The sequence below is a fragment of the Hemitrygon akajei genome, chromosome 8 (assembly GCF_048418815.1).
Source record: "Hemitrygon akajei chromosome 8, sHemAka1.3, whole genome shotgun sequence".
NCBI classification, from domain to species: Eukaryota; Metazoa; Chordata; class Chondrichthyes; order Myliobatiformes; family Dasyatidae; genus Hemitrygon; species Hemitrygon akajei.
Window position 1 is genome coordinate 49,570,547 of NC_133131.1, and position 23,915 is coordinate 49,594,461.

Below are 23,915 nucleotides of genomic sequence, written 5' to 3' on the forward strand. Positions count from 1 at the left end.
TAGGCCGCACCGGATTTTCGGCCGCAGGTGTCCCACGTTGTAATATGAGATATTTACACAGAAAGATATTACACGTGAGGATTTTTTAACTTTTAATTAAATCCATATGGTAACATAAACAAATACATATTGCAAATGCTTTTTTTCGAACCGTGCCTGTAACGCAGCTACTTTTAAATATACGTTGCGTATACTTTTTTACTGAACAACATTCCAATATCTCCTAACGACTGGTAAAAAATATATATACTGCAGCCTACCAGGAAAAGTTATTGATCGCCTTTAACTTAAAAGCAGCGTTTTGGCTCCGCCGCTCGCCCCCCCGCCTTCCCGTTTATCGCAAACCGGTATTTTTCCCACAAGACGCGGCGAAACCGGGTGTGACGTCATAGCATCCCGGGATGTAGTACAGAAAACAAATATAGTTAAAACACTTCTAACTTTAACTAACAAATGAATTACTAAGCGAAAATATTATAAACTAAATAACTGCCATAAAGGCAGCACAATGCTTTTCTTCGAGTGTTTTCCATGTTGATGAGGGTGAGTACAAATGACTGATTTACAATAATTGTGAAAGTGCGCTTGATTTATCGTACAATTTCATTGGACCTCTGTGAACTACTCATCAATTTTATTGGTCTACTGTTACGAGGCAAAATGTTTTTGGCGGCATGAAAAAAAATCATGCATTAGCCGCACCGTAGTAAAGGTCGCAGTGTTCAAAGCTGTTCAAAATGTGGGAAAAAAGTAGCGGCTTATAATCCGACATCTACGGTAATTCCGAGATGTTCTAAAACTGGAAGCACAAACTGTGCTGAGTACTTCTAATGAAATATTCTACTTGTGGATATTGATGCAGTTTTGCTTTGGAGACCATAAGGTATACAACATGACAAATATGCAATAAATTCCATTCAAATTGTTTATTTAATTTACTTGACTATACATAAATTTAGCTTACAACCTTGTGTATAAGTTATATATTTTGGCTTTAAACAATAAAATATACCTGAAATAATCAGATAAAATAGAAATTTTATAGAAAATAATTCTTGTATGACAAGAAATATCGAACACTTGATCAGTGCAAGTGGATTTTATATAGGAACACATGCATATGACACAAAAGATGTAGCATATAGTCAGCCATTGTATAGGATATAGTTGCTGACATATATCAGGCAATACCACTTAGGAGTCTTGCAGAAAGAATAGAGACAGTGGCACCATATTTTTCAAATAAATAAACCACACTTGGCATCAGTTATACTTAAGATTTTTAGATTGATAAACTTGTAAACATAATTACAAGTGGAAGAATTCTTTTGATAAAAATCAAATTCAGAAAATGGAAGACAAGTAGTTCTGTTGATGTAAGTTTGTTAATAATTCAGTTGTCAGATAACACCATATAACATTTTAACTCAAACTGAAACATCACACTGATCTGATGTTTCATTTTTGATGCTCTTCAGTACATGGTGTCTGCATGTTAGCTTTTAAATGCTCTGGATAGTGGCAAGCAAGGACTGTATTTCTTTGGTGGCTATGAAAGCTTTATCTCCTTATTTGAAGACTGACGATAGATGTTTAAGTAAATATCCAAATCTGGAGTATATTTAATTGTAATGTATATATTTTTTCTTGTTAGTAAAATTAGAGCACTGCTTAAAACAATAGTGAAAGGCCATGATTATGGAAATTTAGGGAAACTTACAGAACCTACTTTCATATCCCACATCTATTCTGCTGATCAGCCATTGTGATGTAAGATTATGAATCTTTTGTAAGTGAGATGAAATCTGATCATTTGGCCTTTATTTTTCTTATTGTAACCACAAATCTATCCAAAAGTTCTCGCACAATTTTTTTTACCAAGTAAACTTAGACTATAAGGGATTGTGTTCAGTTCAACAATTGTACAACTACTGGTGCTGCAGTCGCAAATGGCACCGAGTTTCATTGTTACAAGGGACATTTGCTGCAATATGCATGAATAGAAAACTTTTTCAATTCATATTAAATGACTTAGCCAACAATAACCCCAGAGGTGCATTTTATATACATTCTTGGTGTTGAACGAATTGTGGAAAAGTAACATTGGCCTGCTTATCAAGGAAATGAGGACTACCAGTGGGTGAGAAAGAATCAGGGGTTCCCAACCTGTGGTCTGTAGACCCCTGCTTTTAACGGTATTGGTCTATGGCATGAAAAAGGTTGGGAACCCCTGCTATAAATCATCCCAATGTTTGTTCTTCCACCTGAATTCTACTGAGGATATGTGCGTGTTGTAGTAACAATACCAGATGATTGACGTGCAAGGTTTAAGGAAATGACCTTTGCGAATGACACCTTAAACAAGATAATTGGTATGTGAGAGGCATTGGCAGATGCCCGAGAGGCCAGTCTATTCAGAAATGTTGATGGTCTAGTACAGCTTGTATGCAAAGCATCTGGTTTAATGTGATATTTATGCTTGTTCTGGCCAGCAAGATCTATCTATACCAGCGTGAGCTCTGAGCTCAGCTACACCATCCCACCCCCAGTCAACCCTCGCTAATTCAGAAGATGAAGCAATGGGAAGGAGTGGAAACTGGTTCTTGGAAAAAGAAGAAAGCATTCATTCTTTGTTTCTACCATCACTGCCAAACATTGCATGTTCCCTAACCCTCCCGCCACAGTTTTACATTTCCGTTGACCCAATGGGATAAAACTTTTCAGTAGCTGTCGAAGGACGAGGTTGGAGATTACTTGGAGCATCTCCATTCACATCAAGGGATTTTTATTTTAGTGCACATTCAAAAGCCAGTGATTGCATTGTTATCAGCCAGGAACAGCTTCTTCCCCTCCACCATCAGCTTTCTGTATGGGCTATGAACAATGCTTCTTTATTCCTTGTTTATTTTTTAATTTATAGTAACTTGCTGTTCTGCACTGAACTGCTGTGAAACAGCAAATTTAACAACCTACTGTATGTCAGTGATTATAAAGCTGATTCGGGTGTTGCTTTGTGATGCCAACAATTTCTCAAACCTGTAATGCCTCCTGCTTAATTCACCACTTAACATCATCTGTACTAGCACCACCTCCACACCTAAGTGATGTATCAATGTGACTGTACTGTGTGATATTTAATACTGATTGATGGTGCCCTATATTGTGCTTTCCTCAACCCCTAGTAACAACAGTAGGGGTACAATACAGTAAGCAGCCCCTGCCACCTTCATGTCACAGTAACCCACAGTGTGAAGCAGCGGCTGACAAAAAAATGTCAGATCTCAACCTATAAACTCACCGAGAGGGTGAACACACACATACACGCGCAGAGATGCTCTCACAGAAAGGTTTCCGTAATAATAAAAGACCAGACTTGTAGGCTTGGCCCTTATGGTTGAGCCATTCCTGGCATTCTTCTGATGATCCACCGCTTTCCTGGCAGTAGACGGACCTGTTAGTTGGCGGTGGAAAACTTTGTTCTGTTTATAGCAGCCACATTGTAGTTCAAAGGCAAGGTGGCTGATGTGGGAGCTGGATGAACCGGTTCCAGCCTAAAATATGGAGGGGGAAAAAGTATTTAGTACATGGAAGCAAGATGGATGTCTAGAGTAAAAAGTAATAGCAAGTTACATGGTACAAGGCAAGGCCATGAACAGCATAAATACTAACACTGAATCCTGCATGAAGTGGACATCTCCTGTGTTGTAAATCTTAAGTAAATGGTGACCTCATTCTGTGACATAAAGGACTGTCAACATACCAACACAAACTGGAATCACAGAACCAGTTCCTTTGGCCCAGGAGTCCATACCAACCCTCAAACACCCATCCTTACACTAATCTAATCCTAGCCCCTTTTGTTGCCCCTACATTCCCTTCAATGCCTTCATGGCTTCTAAAACAGGGGTTCCCGGGCTGGGGTCCATGGACCCCTCAGTTAACGGTAGGGGTCCGTGGCATTAAAGAGAGGTTGAGAACCCCTGTTCTATAACTCAATTAACCTAAAAGATGTGTAGTTTACAAATTCCGAATAACCAGTTAAATCAGTGATATAGCCTACAAGAAAATGTTATGCTGCAAAAATGGAAGCAGCATCCTCTGCCTTTGCATCTGTCCTATGGTCATTTTCAAACAAATCCCTGACCTGGATTTCATGGCCTGTGTGGTACAATAAGTTTATTTTATTAATTTTATTTTTCTTATAATGTAGGAGGTCAGTTAGCCCGTCAGGTGCATGCTAACTCTGAGCAACCACAGCACTGGAATTCTCTCACTTACTACCACCACTTTCAATTCAACATTTGCCCCCCCCCCCCCAGATTCCACCAGCACTCACTGCCACAGGATGGGTAATTTATAGTGCAGCCTGCATATCTGTGGGACGTGGAAGGAAACCAGAGCTCCACACATTACACAGAGTCTGTACAAACCACACTGTGCCAGAGGACAGGATTGAATACGAGTCTGTGCTACGGTGAGACTGCAGTACTACCAGCTGCACCAAGTACCTCCCACCATCTTGGAAGCGGGTTGCAGTCCAACCTACTGGTCAATATACACCGGAGCATTTGAGGAACAGCTCTGTATTAAAATTACAGACCATTAAGTGCTAAGGAGCACCACTTATACCTCCTAACACTGGGGGGCACTGCAGGACACTCAAGCACATTGGATATCAATCCACTGGGAGCCACCCTCTTCAAAGCTAATCTGTTGCCTGTCCACACACACTTCTGTCCAGACCTATTTGCTGATTATGAAACCCATGCAAGTTATTGAGCAAACTGTTAAGTCTATCACTTATGTGTGGAAGATAACTCCAATATATATTTTCCTCCACTGTGCTTCCTTATAAGCAAGTGCAGAATCCTACAATGTAAAGGGACAATGTGTTTCAATTCTTCCTGAGACTTGTATTTCACAGCCTTTACTGTGTGTGTGAGCTGCTCACTCATGTTTGCCCTGGGAGGAGCTTCTTCAGACCAGAATTCATGTTTTCCTTTCAAGTTTTTCCAAATTGAATTTGAGCCAACATTTCTTCAAAACAATGCCAATAAATCGGTCAAAATAAGGAAAGCTACTGCTCGCCTGATTATTAATAAAACAGAATGAGTTGGCATTGGAATACACATACTTTTTCCCAATGTTCCAGGATTTGAGTTTTACACCTTCTGACGCAACCATTGCTGAGCTGGCTCCAAGGTTGGCATAGGCCAGTGAGAGTCTGAGGCTGTTAACGACCTGTGTTCAGTACAAGAGTGGCACAAGCCCAGCAATGTCCTCGTGGATACTTCCATGCCCCTGCACTACATAACCAGTAGGCACAAGCTTGTTCCCCTGGTGTGACCTCTTCTGTGGCCTTTAGGCACAGAGATAGCAGTATAGCTTTATGAACTTGCCCACAGCTCACGTTACCCAAACAGACAACCCTGGTGAGGAATCGAGAGCAAGAGGGCATAGCCTTAAACAGAGCTTGAGAACTTTAAGAGGGGCAGCACTTGTTCAAAGAGTAGATGAAATGTGGAACTCTTTCCTACAGGAAGTGGATGGTGGAAAACTAAGATGAGCAATGTAGCTGAAATCTTGACCTGCCACAGTCCCGTTAAACAGAATAGACTGGAAGGGTAACTGATCTTCCCTCTATCTGCAGGAGACCTATGGGTAGGTGAGAGACTGCTTTGTTTTCTCCCCAGGAGGAAGCACTAGGCATTTTGTTGATCTATCAAACTGCTAACACCTCATGCTTGCCCAGATTAAGCTCCACCTGCCCATATCTGTAAATGATCTATATTCCACTTTTACAACTTCCGACACTACCACAAAACATTTTTGTGCTATCATATTGGCACATAACTGGGCAAAAATGTAGGATATATGGACCATGTGCAGGCAGAGGGGTTAAGTGTCATTCATTTGATAGATTTGACACAACCTGTACTGTTCTTTGTTCCATTGTGCTATTTGCTTTTTCCGGGTAACTAGCCAAAGAGAGGGGAGCTCATTAAATGGGAAGTAATGGTAAACCGTCAGGCCATCAGTCTGGGGTACAACTCGAGGGACAATGACACCATTTAAACACAAGTTAAGACACTTATAAATCACACCACAATATAAGGACTGCGCTGGGTCAAGTGACTGAGAGGGAATGACTAAGTAAAGAAAGACACACACAGTGGTCATTGCAATGTTATTACAGCTTGGGCCTGAGGAGTTGGGAGTTCAATTCCAGTGTTGTCTGTAAGGAGTTTGTACATTCTCCCCGTGACCACGTGAGTTTCCTCCTGGTGCTCTGCTTTCCTTCCACAGTCCAAAGATGTACTGGTTAGTAAGTTCATTGGTCATTGTAAATTGTTCTATGATTAGGCTAGTGTTAATAGGTGGGTTGCTGGGCAACGTGACTTGATGGGATGGAAGGGCCTGGTCTGTACTGTATTTCTGAATAATAAATAAATAAATAAGCAGATGATGCAATAAATAGACGGATATGAAAATGTTCCCTCTGTGAGACTCACAAAAGGGAAAAACATTATCTGATAATCAAAATGAAATGAACTTGAAAACTTAAACCATAATTCACTTCCTATCATATTGAATATTTTCAAAAAGAGACAACCTGTACTGATGGGCAAAACAAAGCCCAACAAAGAATCGCTCAGATCTGGAAGGGCTATTTCCTACACATCTTTCATTTGCATTCTGTCTGTACGAGCCCAGTGATAAATCACAGCCCTGATACTGCCCTGGAATCTTGCTTCCTGCAACTCAGACCCTGTGACTTCCTTGTTCAAAGAAAGTTATTAAATAAAAGGAAATCCACACACACTTGCATGTTATTTTAAACAAGTTAATGCTGCATTAAAATGTAGGGGTTTTTTCTTCACTCACCTTATCAGACTTTAATAGAAACCAACTTCATTTCTTCCACCCTGAAAAGAAATTCAAGAGTTCAGACACAAAAGCAGGTGTATATAATGGCACACACATTGCATTCAGAGATACAGTGCCACCTTCCCAGGTGTAATGATGCCCAAGGGACACCTTGCAGAAGGAGGGTGATGGCCTCAGTGTATCATGGGAGGAGGAGGCAGGCAAAGCATTTGAGAGAGTAGCCTTCCTGTTAGCTGCATTTTCCTTCCACTGATTCAGCTAATCACGGTTAATCGGCTGGGCTAGGAAACCACAGGCATAAACTGCCAAATTCAGGCACAAGCTCAAGTTCCACCACAGTACACATCACATTAATTAGATAAATCCTAAAAGTAAAAGGATCAGGATTTTTCAAAAAGCCCAGCCACATCCCCTCGGGAAGGAAATTTGTAATCCTTAACCCACTCTGTGGTTCCTGGCCCAGTGCAATGTGAATAACTAAACTCCTTTCTGCAACAGGCATAAGCTACCTTTTTACCTCAGAGTACCAGCTGTTCACTACTTGCCTCTGGCCTTTCAGTGTTGCTGACATTGTGTACAATGCAGTGGAAAGGCAGGAATTTCTTCCCAGACTTAGCAGAGCAGCATTCCTTCACTCCATGCCTCCACTTATATCGCTGAAATACATCCCAAAAGGCCACTCTCACCAAAATTGGTCAACTGGGACAATCTTCACCCAAGAAAATCTGCTCCATTACCATGTAAATGTTATTGTAACACCTTGGTTATATGGTGGTTTAACAAACACTAATGAAATGCCTAATACTGTAATTACATCATCCATGGAATTCAAATTAAATGTTGACAAGTAGTTATTAATCTGGAACACACTGCTAAATCATACCAGATATTCTGATGCTAAATTAGCACATTCTGTAATGATAAAAGGACACATTTTCCTTGAGACAGAGTCATACAGCCTGGAAACAGGTCCTTTGATCTATCAGGTCCTTACCAGCCATCACGGGCACATTTATACTAATCCTACACCAATCCCATTTTATTCACTTTCCCATCAACTACCCTAGAGTCTACCACTCACCTACATACCAGGGGCAACTAACCAACCTATTTATCTTAGAGATGTGGGAAGAATCAGGAGCACTCCTTGGAAGTCAATGCAGTGACAGGGAAAATGTGCAAACTCCACACAGACAGCACCAGAGGTCAGGATACAACCCGAGTTGCTGCAGCTGTGATGCAGTGGCTCTACCAGCTGCACCATAATCATAACTCAAAGCTACAAGCTTTTAGAAGAACTTTCTCAATAGTGCAGCGTTTGAAATGAAGGGAAGGAGTTGGTGCATTAAGTGGGTCTTAAACAAGGGGCTTCTTCATAAACATGATTAAATGGCAAGCTTTAGTGCAAGGGGCAGGAGGGATGTTTCAAACTCAGATATAAAGCTCCAAGACACAAGTTGAAGCAGCGTTTAAAATAGGAATGGCTGAAACCGACAGCTGGGATTAGAGCTACCATGCAGGAGTCTCATCAGCACGGACTGGTTGGGTCAAGGATTAACAGTCTCTTCTTCCTGGGTGTTACAGCCATTGGTTCTTAACAGTGTCAGATAACCTCTTGTTTTCCTCTCTCCATGATGTGCCGTACCTTTCGGTTTGAATCTTGTTTCTGTTACCAACAGCATGTTTTGTTAATTCAGAACTCAAGTCCACCACAGACATTCCCTCTTGTCCTCTCCAGCCCTTCCCTTGGCGCTCCTTACTTTTCCACTTCTGATGAAGAGTTTTTGACCTGAATCTTCAGTTCTGTTTCCCTCTGAACTGATGCATCCTTCTCTGGAAAGCAGTGTTACATCCAGAGCAAGAATTACTGACAAAGCTACGCGAACATAGCTCTGCCTTCACTCAGCCACCTGTAATCCGCTAACTGTTAACGGTACACTCAACACTGAGACAAAGGTCTGGTTTTTCAGCAAGGTTGTAATAGAGGACATCATTAAGGACCTTCACCATCTGGGACATTCCTCTTCCCATCAGAGAGGAGGTGCAGAAGCCTGAAGACGGACATTCAACATTTTAAGAACAGCTTCTTCCCATCTGCCATCAGAATTTTGAATGGTTGGTGAACACAACCTTGTGCCTTCTTTGCTCATCTATCTTACAGTAATTTTATGCCTTGCACTGTACTGCTGCTAAACCACAATCATCTCCAGGTCTTGCAGAGTTGAGATCAGGGTGTTAAATCAGGGACCCGTTATTCTGGGGACAGCTTGTAGCCACTGATTTATTAATTATGTAATGTGAACACTGACAGCCATCACTAGTAGAGATTTGGATGAAGAGGGGTATATATAGGACAAATAGGACTAGCTTGTTAGGCACCATGTTCAGCATGATGTTGGGCCAAAAGGCAGTATGCTCTATGACTAATTACCCTGAAAGGGGGTTGTTGAGCTGCCTTCTTTATAGCACTGCAGGTTTTTTTTCTGGTGAAGGGGTTCCCACAGTGTCATTGAGACCATCCACACCGATGTGGTAGAGGGGTAGGAAAGTTCTGCTGAAAACGGTACTCTGATGCACAGCTCTCCTTGTCATTTCCCACCTAAAGACTGCAGGTGTGAAAGTTACTCTCAGAACGAGCTTTCTGAACCACAGTACACACCGCACTGGTGTGGAAAAAGTGTTTAAAGTAGTGACCAAAAGTCACCTGGAAATAAATGTTTGGGAAGTGTTGATATTCAGAGGGATCTGAAGTTAATGTTCAAATATGGTAAATACCTGGGAAGCCAAACAGTATGATGGGCTTTACTAAGGGAGATTTGAGTGCTCCTATTCTAATTACAAAATGCGTGAAATCCCATGGAAGTAAATACCTAAGGAAGGACATGGACTGCTGTAAAGGTTCACTGGAGTAGTCTGGATCAACTGATAGATCGTACAGACTGGGAACATATGAGCTGTGTTGGCAGAAATGAGAGATCGTTGTATTGAAACATGAAATTCCATGGGACCCAACTGGGGCAGATGTAGGGTTTTCTGTGGCTGGTTGTCTCAAACCAAGAGGTCATAATCTCAGCCCAGTTGTTCAGTACAGACTGGATAGAGAATGTCATCAGCTGGAGAGGGGAAAATACTTGGAATTCTGTACCCAAGGGGGTTGCAGAGGCTCAGTCACTGAGTACAGAGGTCAGCAGGTTTTTAGATTTTAAATGAATCGAGAGACACGTGGTTAGTGCAGAGTGCTGAGGTGAAAGGAGAGCCAGAAGGGCTATTCTGTGCTGTATAAATAATAAATAAATAATAAACTTAAATGCCGTACAAGGGCAAAAAACATGTGCCTCCAAGTACCCAGAGACCTCATCTTTAGTAATCGACTCCAGCCACTGAGGTCAGACTGACTGTCTTATAGTTTCCTTTCTTCTGCATCTCTCCCTTCCTGTAGAGCGGAGAGACATTTACAATTTTCCTGTTTCTAGAACCATTCCAGAATCTAGTGATTCTTGAAAGATCATTACTTCTGCCTCCGCAATCTCTTCAGCCACCTCTTTCAGAACCCTGGCGTGTACAGGTGACCTTCAGACCTTTCAGTTTTCCAAGCTACTTCTCTCTAGTTATAACCGCCCACTTTATGCCCCCTGACACCTGGAACTCCACCATACTGCTCGCCTTCCACAGTGAAGACTGATGCAAAAATTACCTGAACCACCTCCTCCTGCCCGAAACATTGACTGTACTCTTTTCCACAGATGCTGCCTGGCCTGCTGAGTTCCTCCAGCATTTTGTGTGTGTTGCTTGGATTTCCAGCATCTGCAGATTTTCTCTTGTTTGTGATTGAACCTACTTCTGTTTCATATATACTTAATATTTGTCAGTGCACGTAACTGTAATTGTACGTCGATCATACTTAGCAATAACCTGTGGATGCACGATTGCAGGAAAACACCAACAGCTATTGCCCACCAGATTCCAGACCTAAATACCATCATGCTACAGAAAAGAACCCCCTTTCCTGAGAAACAGCTAAAAACACAGAGTCCTGGAGGTGTCTGGGCAACATGTAAACAGCCATTTCCTAAACAGCCATTGTTCTGCTGTTATCTGGTGCTGGCTTTACAAAATTGCATTTGAATTATTGTGTTTGCACTTCCTGTCATTTCAAAATGCAAATTACATTTTTGGAAAACATCAACATTCCAGACATTTCTTAGGGTTACATCTGTTTTTAAAAAATGCTTTGTTGCCCAGCTCCTTAGAACAATAAAAATGCCATTGACCTGAGTGTTAATTTGTTTTGCAAACTGGTTCGTTTGATCAAGTTGCCAAAAATAATATTTGACATTAGTCAGGTGAAAACCGCACTTTGAGAAAGCCAACACCTTGATTTTTAACTTGTCCCAGATTAATATTTCTTTACCCTATGTGAGGCACTGCTGATGGCTTTTTGCTTCTTAGTTTATTAAAATATTTCCCTGAGTGTTGGAATAGTACTGAAACTAAAGCCTTGTATATTCGTGGTGGCTGGTTCCCGCTACTGCCTGTAAGGAGTTTGCACGTTCTCCCTGTGACTGTGTGGGTTTCGTCTGGGTATTCCGGTTTCCTCCTACAGTTCAATGTACCCAGTTGGTAGGTTACTTTAGTCATTGTAATTTGTCCTGTGATTAGGCTAGGATTAAAATCGGAGGATTGCTGATCGCTTGACTCGAAGGACCGTAAAGGCTATTCCGTGTTGTATCTTGGTAAAGAAAATAAGTAACAGAGGGATTTGCACTCAACAACATCATACAGTCAAATGGAGACCAGACCAGCTAGCATTGGAAGAAGTGCATTTCACCCTTTGCTGAAGAACGTTTTTGAACCAACTAAATGTTTAAAGAAAGATATGCTAGTATTCGTTTAGTTCATGGCTTTTGGATCTGTGTTAGTCTCATTAAACATCATAGCCAAGGAACTGCCTTCTTCATAGTGATGTACAGAACAGGGCAGCAAGCTCCCACAGACAGCTGTGTGAAAATGACCAGGTCGTCTCATTAAGGGATTCATTTCGAGCAGGTCCTCCTTCGTCGAGTGGTGCATTGGGATTCTTTATGCTAATGTGAGAGGGTATCTTCAAAAATGCAGCGCCTTCCCAGAACTACAGCTGAGCTCCACCTTCATTTTTGGGCTGCAGGCTCTAGAGTGGCTTTGATCTTTAACTGGCTAGGGGTGTTGGTCCGTCCTGCACTGGTTCACTGGGTCTGTTTGACAGCATGCTGTTAGTGGTACTTGAACTTGCTCCAGGCACGGATCGGATATTGGATAGTGTTTCTGAATCCGACTCCAAAACCTCCAGGTTTATGGCCCATCCCAAGGAAGTATCAGGTTCTCCAAGCTGAGACTCCCAGCGCAGTACCAAAGGAGAGCTGTGTTGCCAGTGTGCTGTGTTTTGCAGGATACGTGATAGCACAGTTCCTCCGATTAATAGAAAAGATCAATGGCAGTACCTGATGAAAATGTAGGCAAGTTTTCCCAATTTCCTGGCAAATCATCATCCTTTAATCTGCAACGGGTTTTATGGAATCTGCTGCATCCTCTTTCATTATCATGGTTCCACAGTGATTTTGTTTCAAGAAGTATTCCAACGGCTCTCTGATGTCCTGGATTATGAGGAAGTCTGATAGTTCCACTCCAGCATTTGCCTCAGGAGTGAACTGCAGGAGCCCAAGCAGATTTCAAACGGAATCAGGAGTGCGAGGCGAATCCGACACAGATCCCTTCCTCCCGGGTTGGAGGAGTGTTTCGCTAGTCCCCATGCTCCCTTTGGCCAGCGTGTGAGGTAGGTAGATTTCTAATTACATAGAATGTGGAATAGCACAGAAAAAGGCCCTTCAGCCCACATTGTCTCTGTTTAACATGATTAAACTAAATCTTTTCTGATCTTTATCCCTCCATCCCCTGCATCTAAAAGCCTCAGCACCTCTACTGTATCTGTCTCCACCACTTCCTGCCAGGTGCCACCACTCTGTGTTAGAAATCCTTACTCTGCACATTGGCCTTAGGCTCACCTTAAATGCATGGCCTTTAAGTGATCAGAAGGGCATCGAGGGATACAGGGAAAAACAGGAAAGTGGATCCCACTGAATGGAGGAGCAACTTGCTCCTGCTTGTTATAGCGCTGTGAGTGAAAAGCAGGATTTCCAGTTTTGCATAGTTCAGTGTCACACTTTACTGAGCCGCCGCTCATAATCACCTCTGGCCCACTGCCCATGTTCAGTGGCTGCAAGGTTCAGGAATAGCTGGTGAACAAACAGTCTGCACCCTGGAGCTCCGAGCTCAACTCCTCCTCACTTGGGAATGTGATGCAACCCAAGCTGGTACAAGGGCTCTTCTCTCCCACCACCGCTTACACAGCCAAGTGTGCCATAAACCCGAGCAAGGTCACCGATGATGTAACATGCCCACAAATACATCTGCAAGACGATCACAGGCTTGCTGCTGTAAGCATGTCTCAGCTGGACGTCTAGAATCAGGATTAAAACCTCAGAGCCAGGGGTCGGCCATTCAGGACAGAAGGAAAGCAACAAGGTCGATGAATTTTTAGGAGGCATAAGAGACAGGAGAGCAACAACAAACGGTGGAATCAGAGGGATGGCTGATGACTCGGGTCATCGGGACTGAGAGGGGAGAGAACCCTTTCAGGTGGGAGGGGGGAAGCGGAAGCAGGAAGGCAGTAGGCGGAACCAGGCGATGGACAGTGGGAAAGGGAACATTGAGACCAAGGCTGCTGAGGGATTGGTAGAAATGGATGGAAAATTAGGCAGATGGAACCAGGTGGAGGAGGGTAAAGAGTCAAAATAATGAGGGAAAGTATAGGTGAACGGAAGGAGAAGGAGTCTGGTTGGAGTGTGAAAGGAAAACAAGGGGAGGGGTCTAAATTAATTTAGAAAATTCATTGTTGGTGTCATTAAGTTTTAAGCTGCCCACGTGGAATCTGAAGTGTTGTTCTTGGAGTTCTCTTCGTGGCAGTGGAGAAAGCCGAGAGTAGATAGGTCAGTGTGTGAGTGGAGAGGGGAGACGTGCAAGCATTGCGGACGGAGCACGGGTATGCTGAAAAATCATTGCCAAGTCTCACCGATGTAGAAGAGGCCACAATCATGGGACTGATAAGCTGAGGGAGCTGTAGAGGCTCTGAAAACATTCAAGGTAGGGACTGATCCTCAGGAGTTACGGGACATGGTGTTGGTGCCGCTGGTAAAAGATTAGCTGTGATTTAACTGAATAGCAGAGCAAGCACAGGGGATGAATGGCCTCCTGCTTATTTCTTACATTATGGGAATGGGAATTAAAATGTTTGGCCACCAGGAAGTCCCACTTGGTGCAGAGGAGCTCGACGAAGCAGTCCCCCAATTTATGATGGGGCTTGTCAATGTGGAGGAGGCTGCATCAGGAGCATTCTCATTCTCTTTCTCTTCCTACAGCCTCAATGCACTTCTTTTGAAATGGTCTGCCTAGATAGTATGTAATCAAATTTTTTCACCGTATATGTGACAATAATAAACCAATTACCAAACAGGCAAGGGATGGAATAAGCAAAGGGGTGATCAAAAAGGGTGGGGTCCACGGGAGGTTTAAGGAAAGCAGTTGAACGAAGGAACTCAATGGAAAGCTGAGGCAGAATAGTCGATGAAAGGGAAAGGGGAAGAACTGTGGAAAAGGCCCATGTTGGAGAAATCAAGAGACTTAATATCAGTGAGACTTTTCAGGATAGAAAGTTCTTGAGCAAGGAAAAAGCCCATGGAAGTATTTGGTTGTGAGGGAGATGATACTGACCGGGGCACCAGTAGATGTAAAAGATTTCAAGGAAATTACAAATAAAGCAATTTTCTGTAGGAATGTCTGGATTGTGGAAAATTAATGATAAATTAGGAAATGCTTTTTTCAATGAAACAGGTGCAACGCCTATCAACAACTACAGGATAAGCTCTCTGCTAACAACACAATACCGATTGTTTAAGGAACCCACACTCAGGGAGAATATATCCATAAGACCATACAATATAGGAGCAGAAAAAGGCCATTTGGCCCCTTGAGTCTACTCTGTCATTCCATCATGGTTGATAAACTATCTTTCTCAACCCTATTCTCCTGGCTTCTCCCCATAACCTTTGACGCCCGAACCAAAAACCTATCAGCTTCTGCTTTAAACCTACTCAGTGAGTTGGCCTCCACAGCCTTCTATGGCAATGAAATCCACAGATTCACCACCCTCTGGCTAAAGAAATTACTCCTCATCTCTGTTCTAACTCACTCACTATAGGAACATCCTCTCCACATCCACTCTATCTAGGCCTTTCAATATTCGATGGGTTTTAGTGAACCCCACACCCCATGCCCATTCTTCTAAACTCCCGCGAGTACAAGCCTACAGCCGTCAAACGCTCCTTGTACATTAACCCTTTCATTCTCATGAACCCTCTCCAATGCCAGCGCATCTTCTCTTAGATAAAGGCCCAGAACAGCTCTGACCAATGCCTTACAAAGCCTCAGTATCACCTTATTGCTGTTGTATTCTAGTCCACTTGAAATGAAAGCTAACGTTGCATTTGTCTTCCTTACCACTGACTCAACCTCCAAAATAACCTTTAGGGAATCCTTCACTAGAACTCCCAAGTAACTTTGCACCTCCAATTTTTGAATTTTTTCCCAGTTTAGAAAATAATCCATGCCTTTATTGCTTCTCCCAATGTGCATGACCATACACTTCACCACATTATATTCCATCTGCCACTTCTTTGACCATTCTCCCAATCTATCCAAATCCCTCCAAAGACTCCCTGCTTCCTCTGCACTATTTGCCCTGCACCTATCTTTGTACTGTCTGCAAACTTGGCCAAAAAGCTATCAATTCTGTCATCCAGTTAATTGACATATAACATGAAAAGAAGCGGCCCCAATACTGGCCTTGCGAAGCACCACGTCACCACCAGCCCCTTTATTCCGATCCTTGCCACCTACTATCCTTGCCAATCGTCTATCCATGCTAGTATCTTTCCAGTCATACCATAGGCTCTTATCTTGTTAAGCAGAATCATATGCAGCACCTTGTCAAAGGCCTTATGAAAATCCAAGTAAACAGCATCCACTGATTCTCCTTTGTCTATTGTGCCTGTTATTTCTCCAAGAACTCCAACAGATATGTCAGGCAAGATTTCCCCTTAAGTAAGCCATGCTGGCTTTGGCCTATTTTGTCATGTGCCTTCAAGAACCCCAAAACCTCACACTTCATAATAGATTCCAACATCTTTCCAACCACTGAAGTCAGCCTAACTGGCCTATAATCTCCCTTCTTCTGCCTCCCTCTCTTAAAGAATAGAGTGACATTTGCAATTTTCAAACCCTCTGGAACCATTCCAGAATCTAGTGATTCTTGAAAGATCATTACTAATGCCTCCACAATCTCTTCAGCTACCTCGTTCATAATTCTGAAGTGCAGCCCATCTGGTCCAGGTGACTTATGTACCTTCAGTCCTATCTGTTTCTCAAGCACTTTCTCCCTAGTACACTCACTTCTGCTCCCTGACACTCATGAGTTTCTGGCATACTGTATGTGTCTTCCACAGTGAAGACTGACACAAAATACTTATTAAGTTCGTCCACTATTTCTTTGTCCCTATTACCATCTCTCCAGTGTCATTTTCCAGTGACCCAATATCCACTCTCGCCTTTCTTTTGCTCCTTATATATATGAAAAAGCACTTTTGGTATCATATTTGATATTTTTGGGTAGATTATGTTCATACTTCATCTTTTCTCTCTTCGTGGTATTTTTTCTGGTGCCTTCTGTTATTTTTTTTAAAGTTTCTCAATCCTCTAACTTCCCACTAACTTTTGCTATATAACATGCCCTCTCTTTTGCTTTTATGCTGTCTTTGAGTTCCCTCATCAGTTGTGTCATCCTCATTTTTAATACTTCTTCATCTTTGGGATTCATTTTTCCTGTGTCTTCCAAATTGCACCCAGAAACTCCTGCCATTGATGCTCAGCCATCCTCCTTGCTAGAGTCCCCTTCCGATCAACTTTGATCAGCTCCTCTCTCCTTTACTCCACTATAACACTGATACATTTAATTCTAGCTTCTCCCTCTCAAATTGAAGAGTGAATTCTATCACTGTCTCCTAAGGGTTCCTTTGCCTTAAGCTCCCTAGTCAAATCAAGTTCATTGCACAACACCCAATCCAGAACAGCTGATCCCATAGTGGGCTCAACCACAAGCTGCTCTGAAAAGCCATCTTGCAGGCATTCTAAAGAGTCTCTCTTGGGATCCAAAATCAGCACCAACCTGATTCTCCCAATCTATCTGCATACTGAAACCCCCCATGACTATCATAACATTGTCCTTTTGACATGCCTTTTATATCTCTTATTGTAATTTGCTGCCTATGGGTGGGGTACAAGAAACATACTAAAAATTTTGGGGTGTACAGATAGGATTGAAAAGATGGGGATGGTTTTGAAGTATCTTACTGTTTATATGTAGCAGAACCTTCAACTTTAAACAGTTAAATGCTCTACAGAATCTGCGAGACCAATGTACACCCATCCCATTCACTTCCATTGCTGGAGTAAAGGAATCATGAATTTATACGGCGAGTTGCACAACCTCAGCTGTTTACAGCAGTTGAAGTATTTCCGCAGTAAAATCATTCACTTCCATCTCCAAAGCATATTTTCTGGAAGAAACCTGCCTGATTTACATTTCAAGGAATCAATAATGACTAATCCAACCATCTTCCCACTGCTCCATTGTTTGATCATGACTTATTGCAATATTACTTCTGCGGGTTAGTTTAACATTTGTCTCTGTTCAAATTCAGGACATGTCTTCTGTACTGAACAGGATGAGGTCATTAGCAATTATGAAAATCTGTTTCACTGACTTCTGGTGAAAAAGTACTTAATGAACATAGTCACATTTTGTAAATCAATTCCACCTGCCCCACAAACACTCTGGCCATTCAGTCATGCCTGTGTACTTTCAGAGGTACAAGCTTTTTATACAGTATGATGGTCCTCAAAACTGTGTCCCATATTCTGAGTCAAGCCACACCAGTAGTTTCTTAAGCAATAGAGTCACCTCCCTCAGTATGCTAAAAATCAAGACAAAATCTGCAGATGCTGGAAATCTATGCAACACACACGAAATGCTGGAGGAACTCAAAAGGCCAGGCAGCATCTATGGAAAAGAGTACAGTCAGCGTTTCTGGCCGAAACCCTCAGCCTGTGCCCTCAGATCCTAGACTTCCCTTATGATGGAAATGTCCTAGCCATGTTCATTGTATCTAGGCCTTTCTGGATTCCATAAGTTTCAATCAGATTCTCCATTCCAATGAAAGTAAAGTAACTCTTCCCTTCAGTACAGTGTCAGGTATGGTAGAGCAAAGACTGATAGCCGGCACAAATTCATACAACAATCATTGGGACTGACCAAGCCATTTCCAGAGCAGTTCAAGAAACTGCCATTGGATCCAGAAACAGTATGAGAAGGTGGCAACATCAGCCCATCCACTTGAGAAACACAAGTGCTTTTCGTCAAAGTTCAATGTAAATTTATTACCAAACTACATGCTGTATATATCTGCCATATACAGCCCTGAGGTTCTTCTTCTTGCAAGTATACACAATAAATCCAAGAAACACAATGGAATCAATGGAAGACTGTGCCCAACAAGACTGACAAACAACCAATGTACAAAAGACACCAAACTGCAAATACAAAATAAATAAACAAACAAGCAGTAAATATCAAGAACATGAGATGAAGAGTCCTTGAAAGTAAGATTGTGGGAACAGTTCAGTGATGGGACAAGTGACATTGCACCCTCTGGTTCAAGAGCCTCATGGTTGAGGGGTAATAACGTGGTTCCTGAGGCTCCTGTAACAGTTTGCTGATGGCAGCAGCAAAAAGAGAGCATGACCTGGATGGTGGGAGTCCTTGATATGGATGTGGCTTTCCTGCAACAACGCTCTGCGTAGATGTGCTCTGTGGTGGGAAGGGCTTTACCCTCAATGGACAAGGCCATACCCATTACTTTTTGTAGGATTTTCCATTAACATTGGTGTTTCCATACCAGGCTGTGATGCAACTAGGCAATATACTCTCCACCACACATCTATAGAGGTTTATCAAAGTTTTAGATGCCATGCCAAATCTTCACAAACTTTAAAGGCAGTAGAGCCACTTCTGTGCTTTCTTCGTAACGGCAAACAAGACTTAATTCCCCTTTCTCTTTAACTCGGGGAGGAATCACAGATAGTGTGGCGAGCCCAGTTACAGGAAATGAAGGATTTGTGGGTGTTTTTGTAGCTAGATCAGTTACCAGCTGGGTTTCACAGAACTTAGGATTCCTCCACAGGCTCCCTGTAACATATCTTAATGTCCTAGACCTGAGTGTGGGGTGGGGGGGGGGGGGGGGGGGGGGGGGGAAGGGCATGAAAGAGAAATTGGCAAGTTCGTTCAAGAGTTCATCTGAGGATATGAAAGGGGTGTTGCAGGGTTAAGTGTGAAGGTGAAAGGTTTAAGGGGAACATGAGGGGGAACTTCGTCACTCAGAGGGTGGGGAGAGTGAGGAATGAACTGCCAGTGGATGTGGTGGATGCAGGTTCTATTTCAACACTTAAGAAAAGTCTGGATAAATGAGAGGGGTATGGAGGGCCATGGTCCAGTCTTAGGTTGATGGGACTAAGCAGAATAATATTTAGCACAGACTAGATGGGCTGAAGGGTATGCTTCTGTGGTGTAGTGCTCTTTGACTTCATAAAACATCAACTGTCTAGGTCCCTCCCGAGACGCTGTCTGACCCGCTGAATTCCCCCAACATTTTTTTGTGTTGGTTTAGCAAACATGTCTGGTACACAAAGCCAATGTCACCTGGCCATTTCTACACTAGTCACTTCAAACCCATTTTATTCTTTTCCACCCCCTCAGATTCCACCACTCACCTACAAACTGGTGGCAATTTACGGTGGTGAATTAATCTAATCTGCAAGTCTTTGGTAGGAAGAAACCAGAGCAGGCTGAGGAAACATACACGGCCATCGGGAGGACATGCAAACTGCACACAGACAGTCCCTGAGACCAGGATCAAACCCAAGTCCCTGGAGCAGGGAAGCAGTGACTCTGCTGGCTGTGCCACTGTGCAACACAGTGTCGATAGTTCACGCTATCAACCACAACCAACGAACTATCTGAGCCCGTGTCAGCCTCAGTTGGGAAGCCCCCTCTGGTAAAGTCATTTCGTTATCTCAAACATGCATCCCAGCCTTTTATAGCAAGAGACAGAGGCAAGTTTTGAACCATAGGATGGTTCCATGAATCAGAGCAGGGTGACCAGCAGTATAGCTATTGGCAAATACAAAACTGCAGATGAATCAACTCTTCCTCCAGCTTCCAGCTGGGTACAGGTATCAATTATAACCAGTGTTTTAATGACAAACTCTCCCATCTTCATGGCAGAGTTTGTCATTAAAACATCAGTTATAACTCTTCCCGAGTTCCTGGAAGCCCGAGAAGAGTTTATTCGTCCTATATGTTGGGAAAGCTCTAGATCCTTTTTCAAAACTGCCGATGCTTAAAATCTGAAATAAAAATAGAACATGCTGTTAGAAACACTCAGCAGGTCAGTCAGCATCTGTGGAGAGAGACTGACCCAACACCTCTCAGGTCAATGACACCAGATTCTGCCTGGCCTGCTGAGTATCTGCAACACTTCTCTGTTATTATTATTATTATAATGGAAGGTTAAGGTCACACAGAATTGAGGTTCATGAGCAAAAGCAGAGCCTCTTAGCCTCCTGCAGCCAAGAGCTAAAAGGATCTGTACTCACTGTTGATCTGCTCTGTTCCGGTCATGTACAATGTAATGGGCTGTGGCCAGGAAGAAGGTCCCTCCAAGGACAATGACGAATGGGCACAGCATGAGAGCATAGCCCAGGCTGAGGAACTCCCACAGGTCTAAATTGGGCTTACTCTGCCTGATGACGTCTGAGATCTAGGGAGACAAGAGAGAAGACTTCAAACATGATGGAGATGTCAAGGAGCAAAGGGAGAGGCTGGAAGATTGAACTCCTTAGACTGAGTGACCACCAGAACTAACTATACAATGGAGGGAGGGTTCCCTAGGACTAAGAGCAGAAACCTGCTCCTTCTGGGTGTGTTGGAGGCTCTTCCTTCAGCAGCCTCCTCTACTTCTTTGCTAAAACAAGTATTATTCGAGATTGTGCCTTAAAACATGGAAAGTGGCCTTTCAGCCCATCTGGTCTATGCTGGTTTACAGAGCAATCCCATTCTCCCATGGATTTTCCCTGTAATCTACTTCCCCATGCTCCCATAGCCACCCACCAGATTCCATTGTTCATCTATGAACGAGGGGCAATTTACAATGGCCAATTAACTTACTAAGCTGCACATCTTTTGGAAGCCAGAGCAACCCTTGCAGTGACAGGAAACCTCCACACAGACAGTAGTGGAGGATAGGATCAAACTTGGGTTAGTGGAGCTATGAGGCACCTGCATACCCGCTGCCACACCACGCTCTTACTCATTGACACCACCTCTTACGTGGGACCTTAGTGCCAAGCACACACTGTACTTACCACGCCTATTAGATAGGGGCTCCCCGCATCGCCAAACATGTGAGAGGTGAAGCTCTGCAAAGCCACAGCTGTTGAGCGGCGAGTCGGAATGACAACGTACTAGGAATGAAGAGTCAAAGTTACTGCAAGGAGGAATCATACAGGGAAGATGTAACAGTAAAATCACTTAGGGTTTCAAGGAACCTCCATATAAGGTTCAGCACCAGTCAGATGATTGAATTTGCCAATTGAATTAAGAAGTGGGGTCAGGGTAAGGACTGCTGTGGTTTGTTCACTGGCTCATTCCCCAGGACCACACATTCTTCACGATTGTGAAGGCATCAGCTTATCACAGGCAATAAATTTACACTGGTTGCAGGCAATCCATGCGCTAGAGAGAGTTGTGTTTCTAGAAGTAGGGCTGCATCATGACTTCTATCTACATCTTCAATATGTGTGTCAAGGAGGGCAAGTTAGATAAATAATTATGTTTATTTTTTCTGTGATAGCAAATGTGATTCTGTGTCCAGATATTTTAGCAGTGAATTGTGAAATCTGTAAGGGTGATTTTCCATAAGCTGGACAACCGTACCTGGGGGCCATCGCTACAGTACATCTTCAGTAATCCACTCCTTTACTGTTGCCAGCTGGCAGAAGTTCCAGATTATTGGATGCTACAATTCATGCCCATACACCCTTTTATTCCCCTTTCTTTACATATTACACAGCCGTATAATAAGGCTTTAAGTGAACCGAAAACGGTTGAATGAAATGGAGCCCTGCCAACATTCCCAGTGTTCGGCGCCCCAGTGCCAGCAGCAGCCACACACCCAACCTGACTCTGACCCCATGTTCAACTACAGCTCACATTTCAGACTCAGATGCCAAACCACCAACATTTCCAAACAATTAGATGCTGGAGAACTGGAGTTTTACCAGGCACTCTCTGAGACAAGTGTGTGGGCTTTCATTTAACAGTTTGCAACAGCTTGATGGCTCTCTACACATGAGAGCAAGCAGCCAAGGACAGGTATAGGCTGGACAGTAGGGGTCCTTCCCTATAGGAACATTGGTTTGTTTTTACAACATTCTGTCAGTTCCATGGACAGTTTAATGAAACCAACAACTTCCTTCCAGATTTCACAAACCAAACTCAAATTCCCAAAGTATCATGGTGGGATTTGAATTCACATCCTCTGGGTTGTATGATATAACCTTAGCATCTAACAAGCCAAGTAAAGCCTCTGATGATGAACACCATCGGGGTATGAGCTGCCGGTAGACAGAGCGGAGAGCAAAAAGTTTCCACTGCAGCTTTCCTTTCAGGGGACCACCATTTCCTGCGGGGGAGACAAGCGGGTTTACCCAAGAGAAGCTGTAAAACTCCTTCAAACACTTACCATGAGGATGTCTGCTGTGATGGCCCAGTTCAAAAAGAGGAGTACCTCTCCTATAAATATACACAGCTGTGAAGAGAGAAAACTCATGATTTGGTTTCAGCAGAAAAACAGATAACACATTGTGTGAAGATGATTAAAATCTAACATCAGTAATTACCGGAAGCCTTGGGAGATGAGGACTGTTGATTTTCAATTCATGAGTTTCACGTCAATTGTAAATTAATGGGGAGTTTACTCAGACTGGGAGAGCGTAAGTGAAGAGTGGAATTGTCAAGCAGAAGGTCCAGTCAGACAGAAGACCTCTTGCTCCTGTCAACTGACCTAACAGCCAAATCTAATCTCAGGAAAAGGAAGAAGGTTGGCAGATAGGTGATAAAAAGTTGGTTCCTGCATACGGAGTTCATTTTCACTTCCAATCCAGAGACAGTATTTGTCACCTAAGACTTGCTTTAATAAAACGTCTACAGTAAATTCCTCACATTAAGGCATGAACTTCCAAACAGTAGATCCTATTGTTAGTTATTTGTAGCTGGAATACAAAATACACCAATCGCAAATTTATAGAGAAACTAGACACATTGGAAAACAAGGTAAGCTGAGTATGCAATAACCTCTAAACAGAAAATTGACAATTCAAAAGTAACAAATTACAAGAGAATTGGATCAGGCAAGAGAAGGGACAGTTTCATAAAAACCACAGTGTAACAGGCCAAAGAACTTCCTTGTGTTGTAAATCTCTGCCATTCTATTAAAAGGTGCAAACCATGTTCATTCTCCAAACAGCCACGTTCATAAACTGCAAGAAAAAGCCACCATCCCTGAGCAAGCAAAGTCCAGATTGTGTAGCTCTCTTGGTGGGGAGCACTGAGTGACAGATCCAGGAGAATAGAACTCCGCCTCACAATTTAATTATCACTTGACTATACTTCTTCCCACACTGTCACCTGTACAAATACTATTACCTCTTTACAGTTTCTTCATCTCCCCCACACCTGTATCCAGAATGAAGTTTTCCTTTCAAGA

General features: G+C 42.9%; 1 protein-coding gene across 1 annotated transcript in view; it reads right to left on the reverse strand.

Annotated features, from left to right (window-relative positions):
• Window positions 1–911: 911 nt before the first annotated feature.
• The window catches only part of spns2 (SPNS lysolipid transporter 2, sphingosine-1-phosphate), a 109,016-nt gene continuing 86,012 nt past the window's right edge, over window positions 912–23,915 (reverse strand). Inside the window, exons 9-13 of the mRNA XM_073053820.1 lie at window positions 22,893–22,958; window positions 21,514–21,612; window positions 20,746–20,909; window positions 6,886–6,926; window positions 912–3,551 (exon numbers count right to left, since the gene is read on the reverse strand). Of these exons, the coding sequence (XP_072909921.1) occupies window positions 6,890–6,926; window positions 20,746–20,909; window positions 21,514–21,612; window positions 22,893–22,958 (366 nt within the window). The 3' untranslated portion in view covers window positions 912–3,551; window positions 6,886–6,889. The remainder of the gene's footprint in view (window positions 3,552–6,885; window positions 6,927–20,745; window positions 20,910–21,513; window positions 21,613–22,892; window positions 22,959–23,915) is intronic.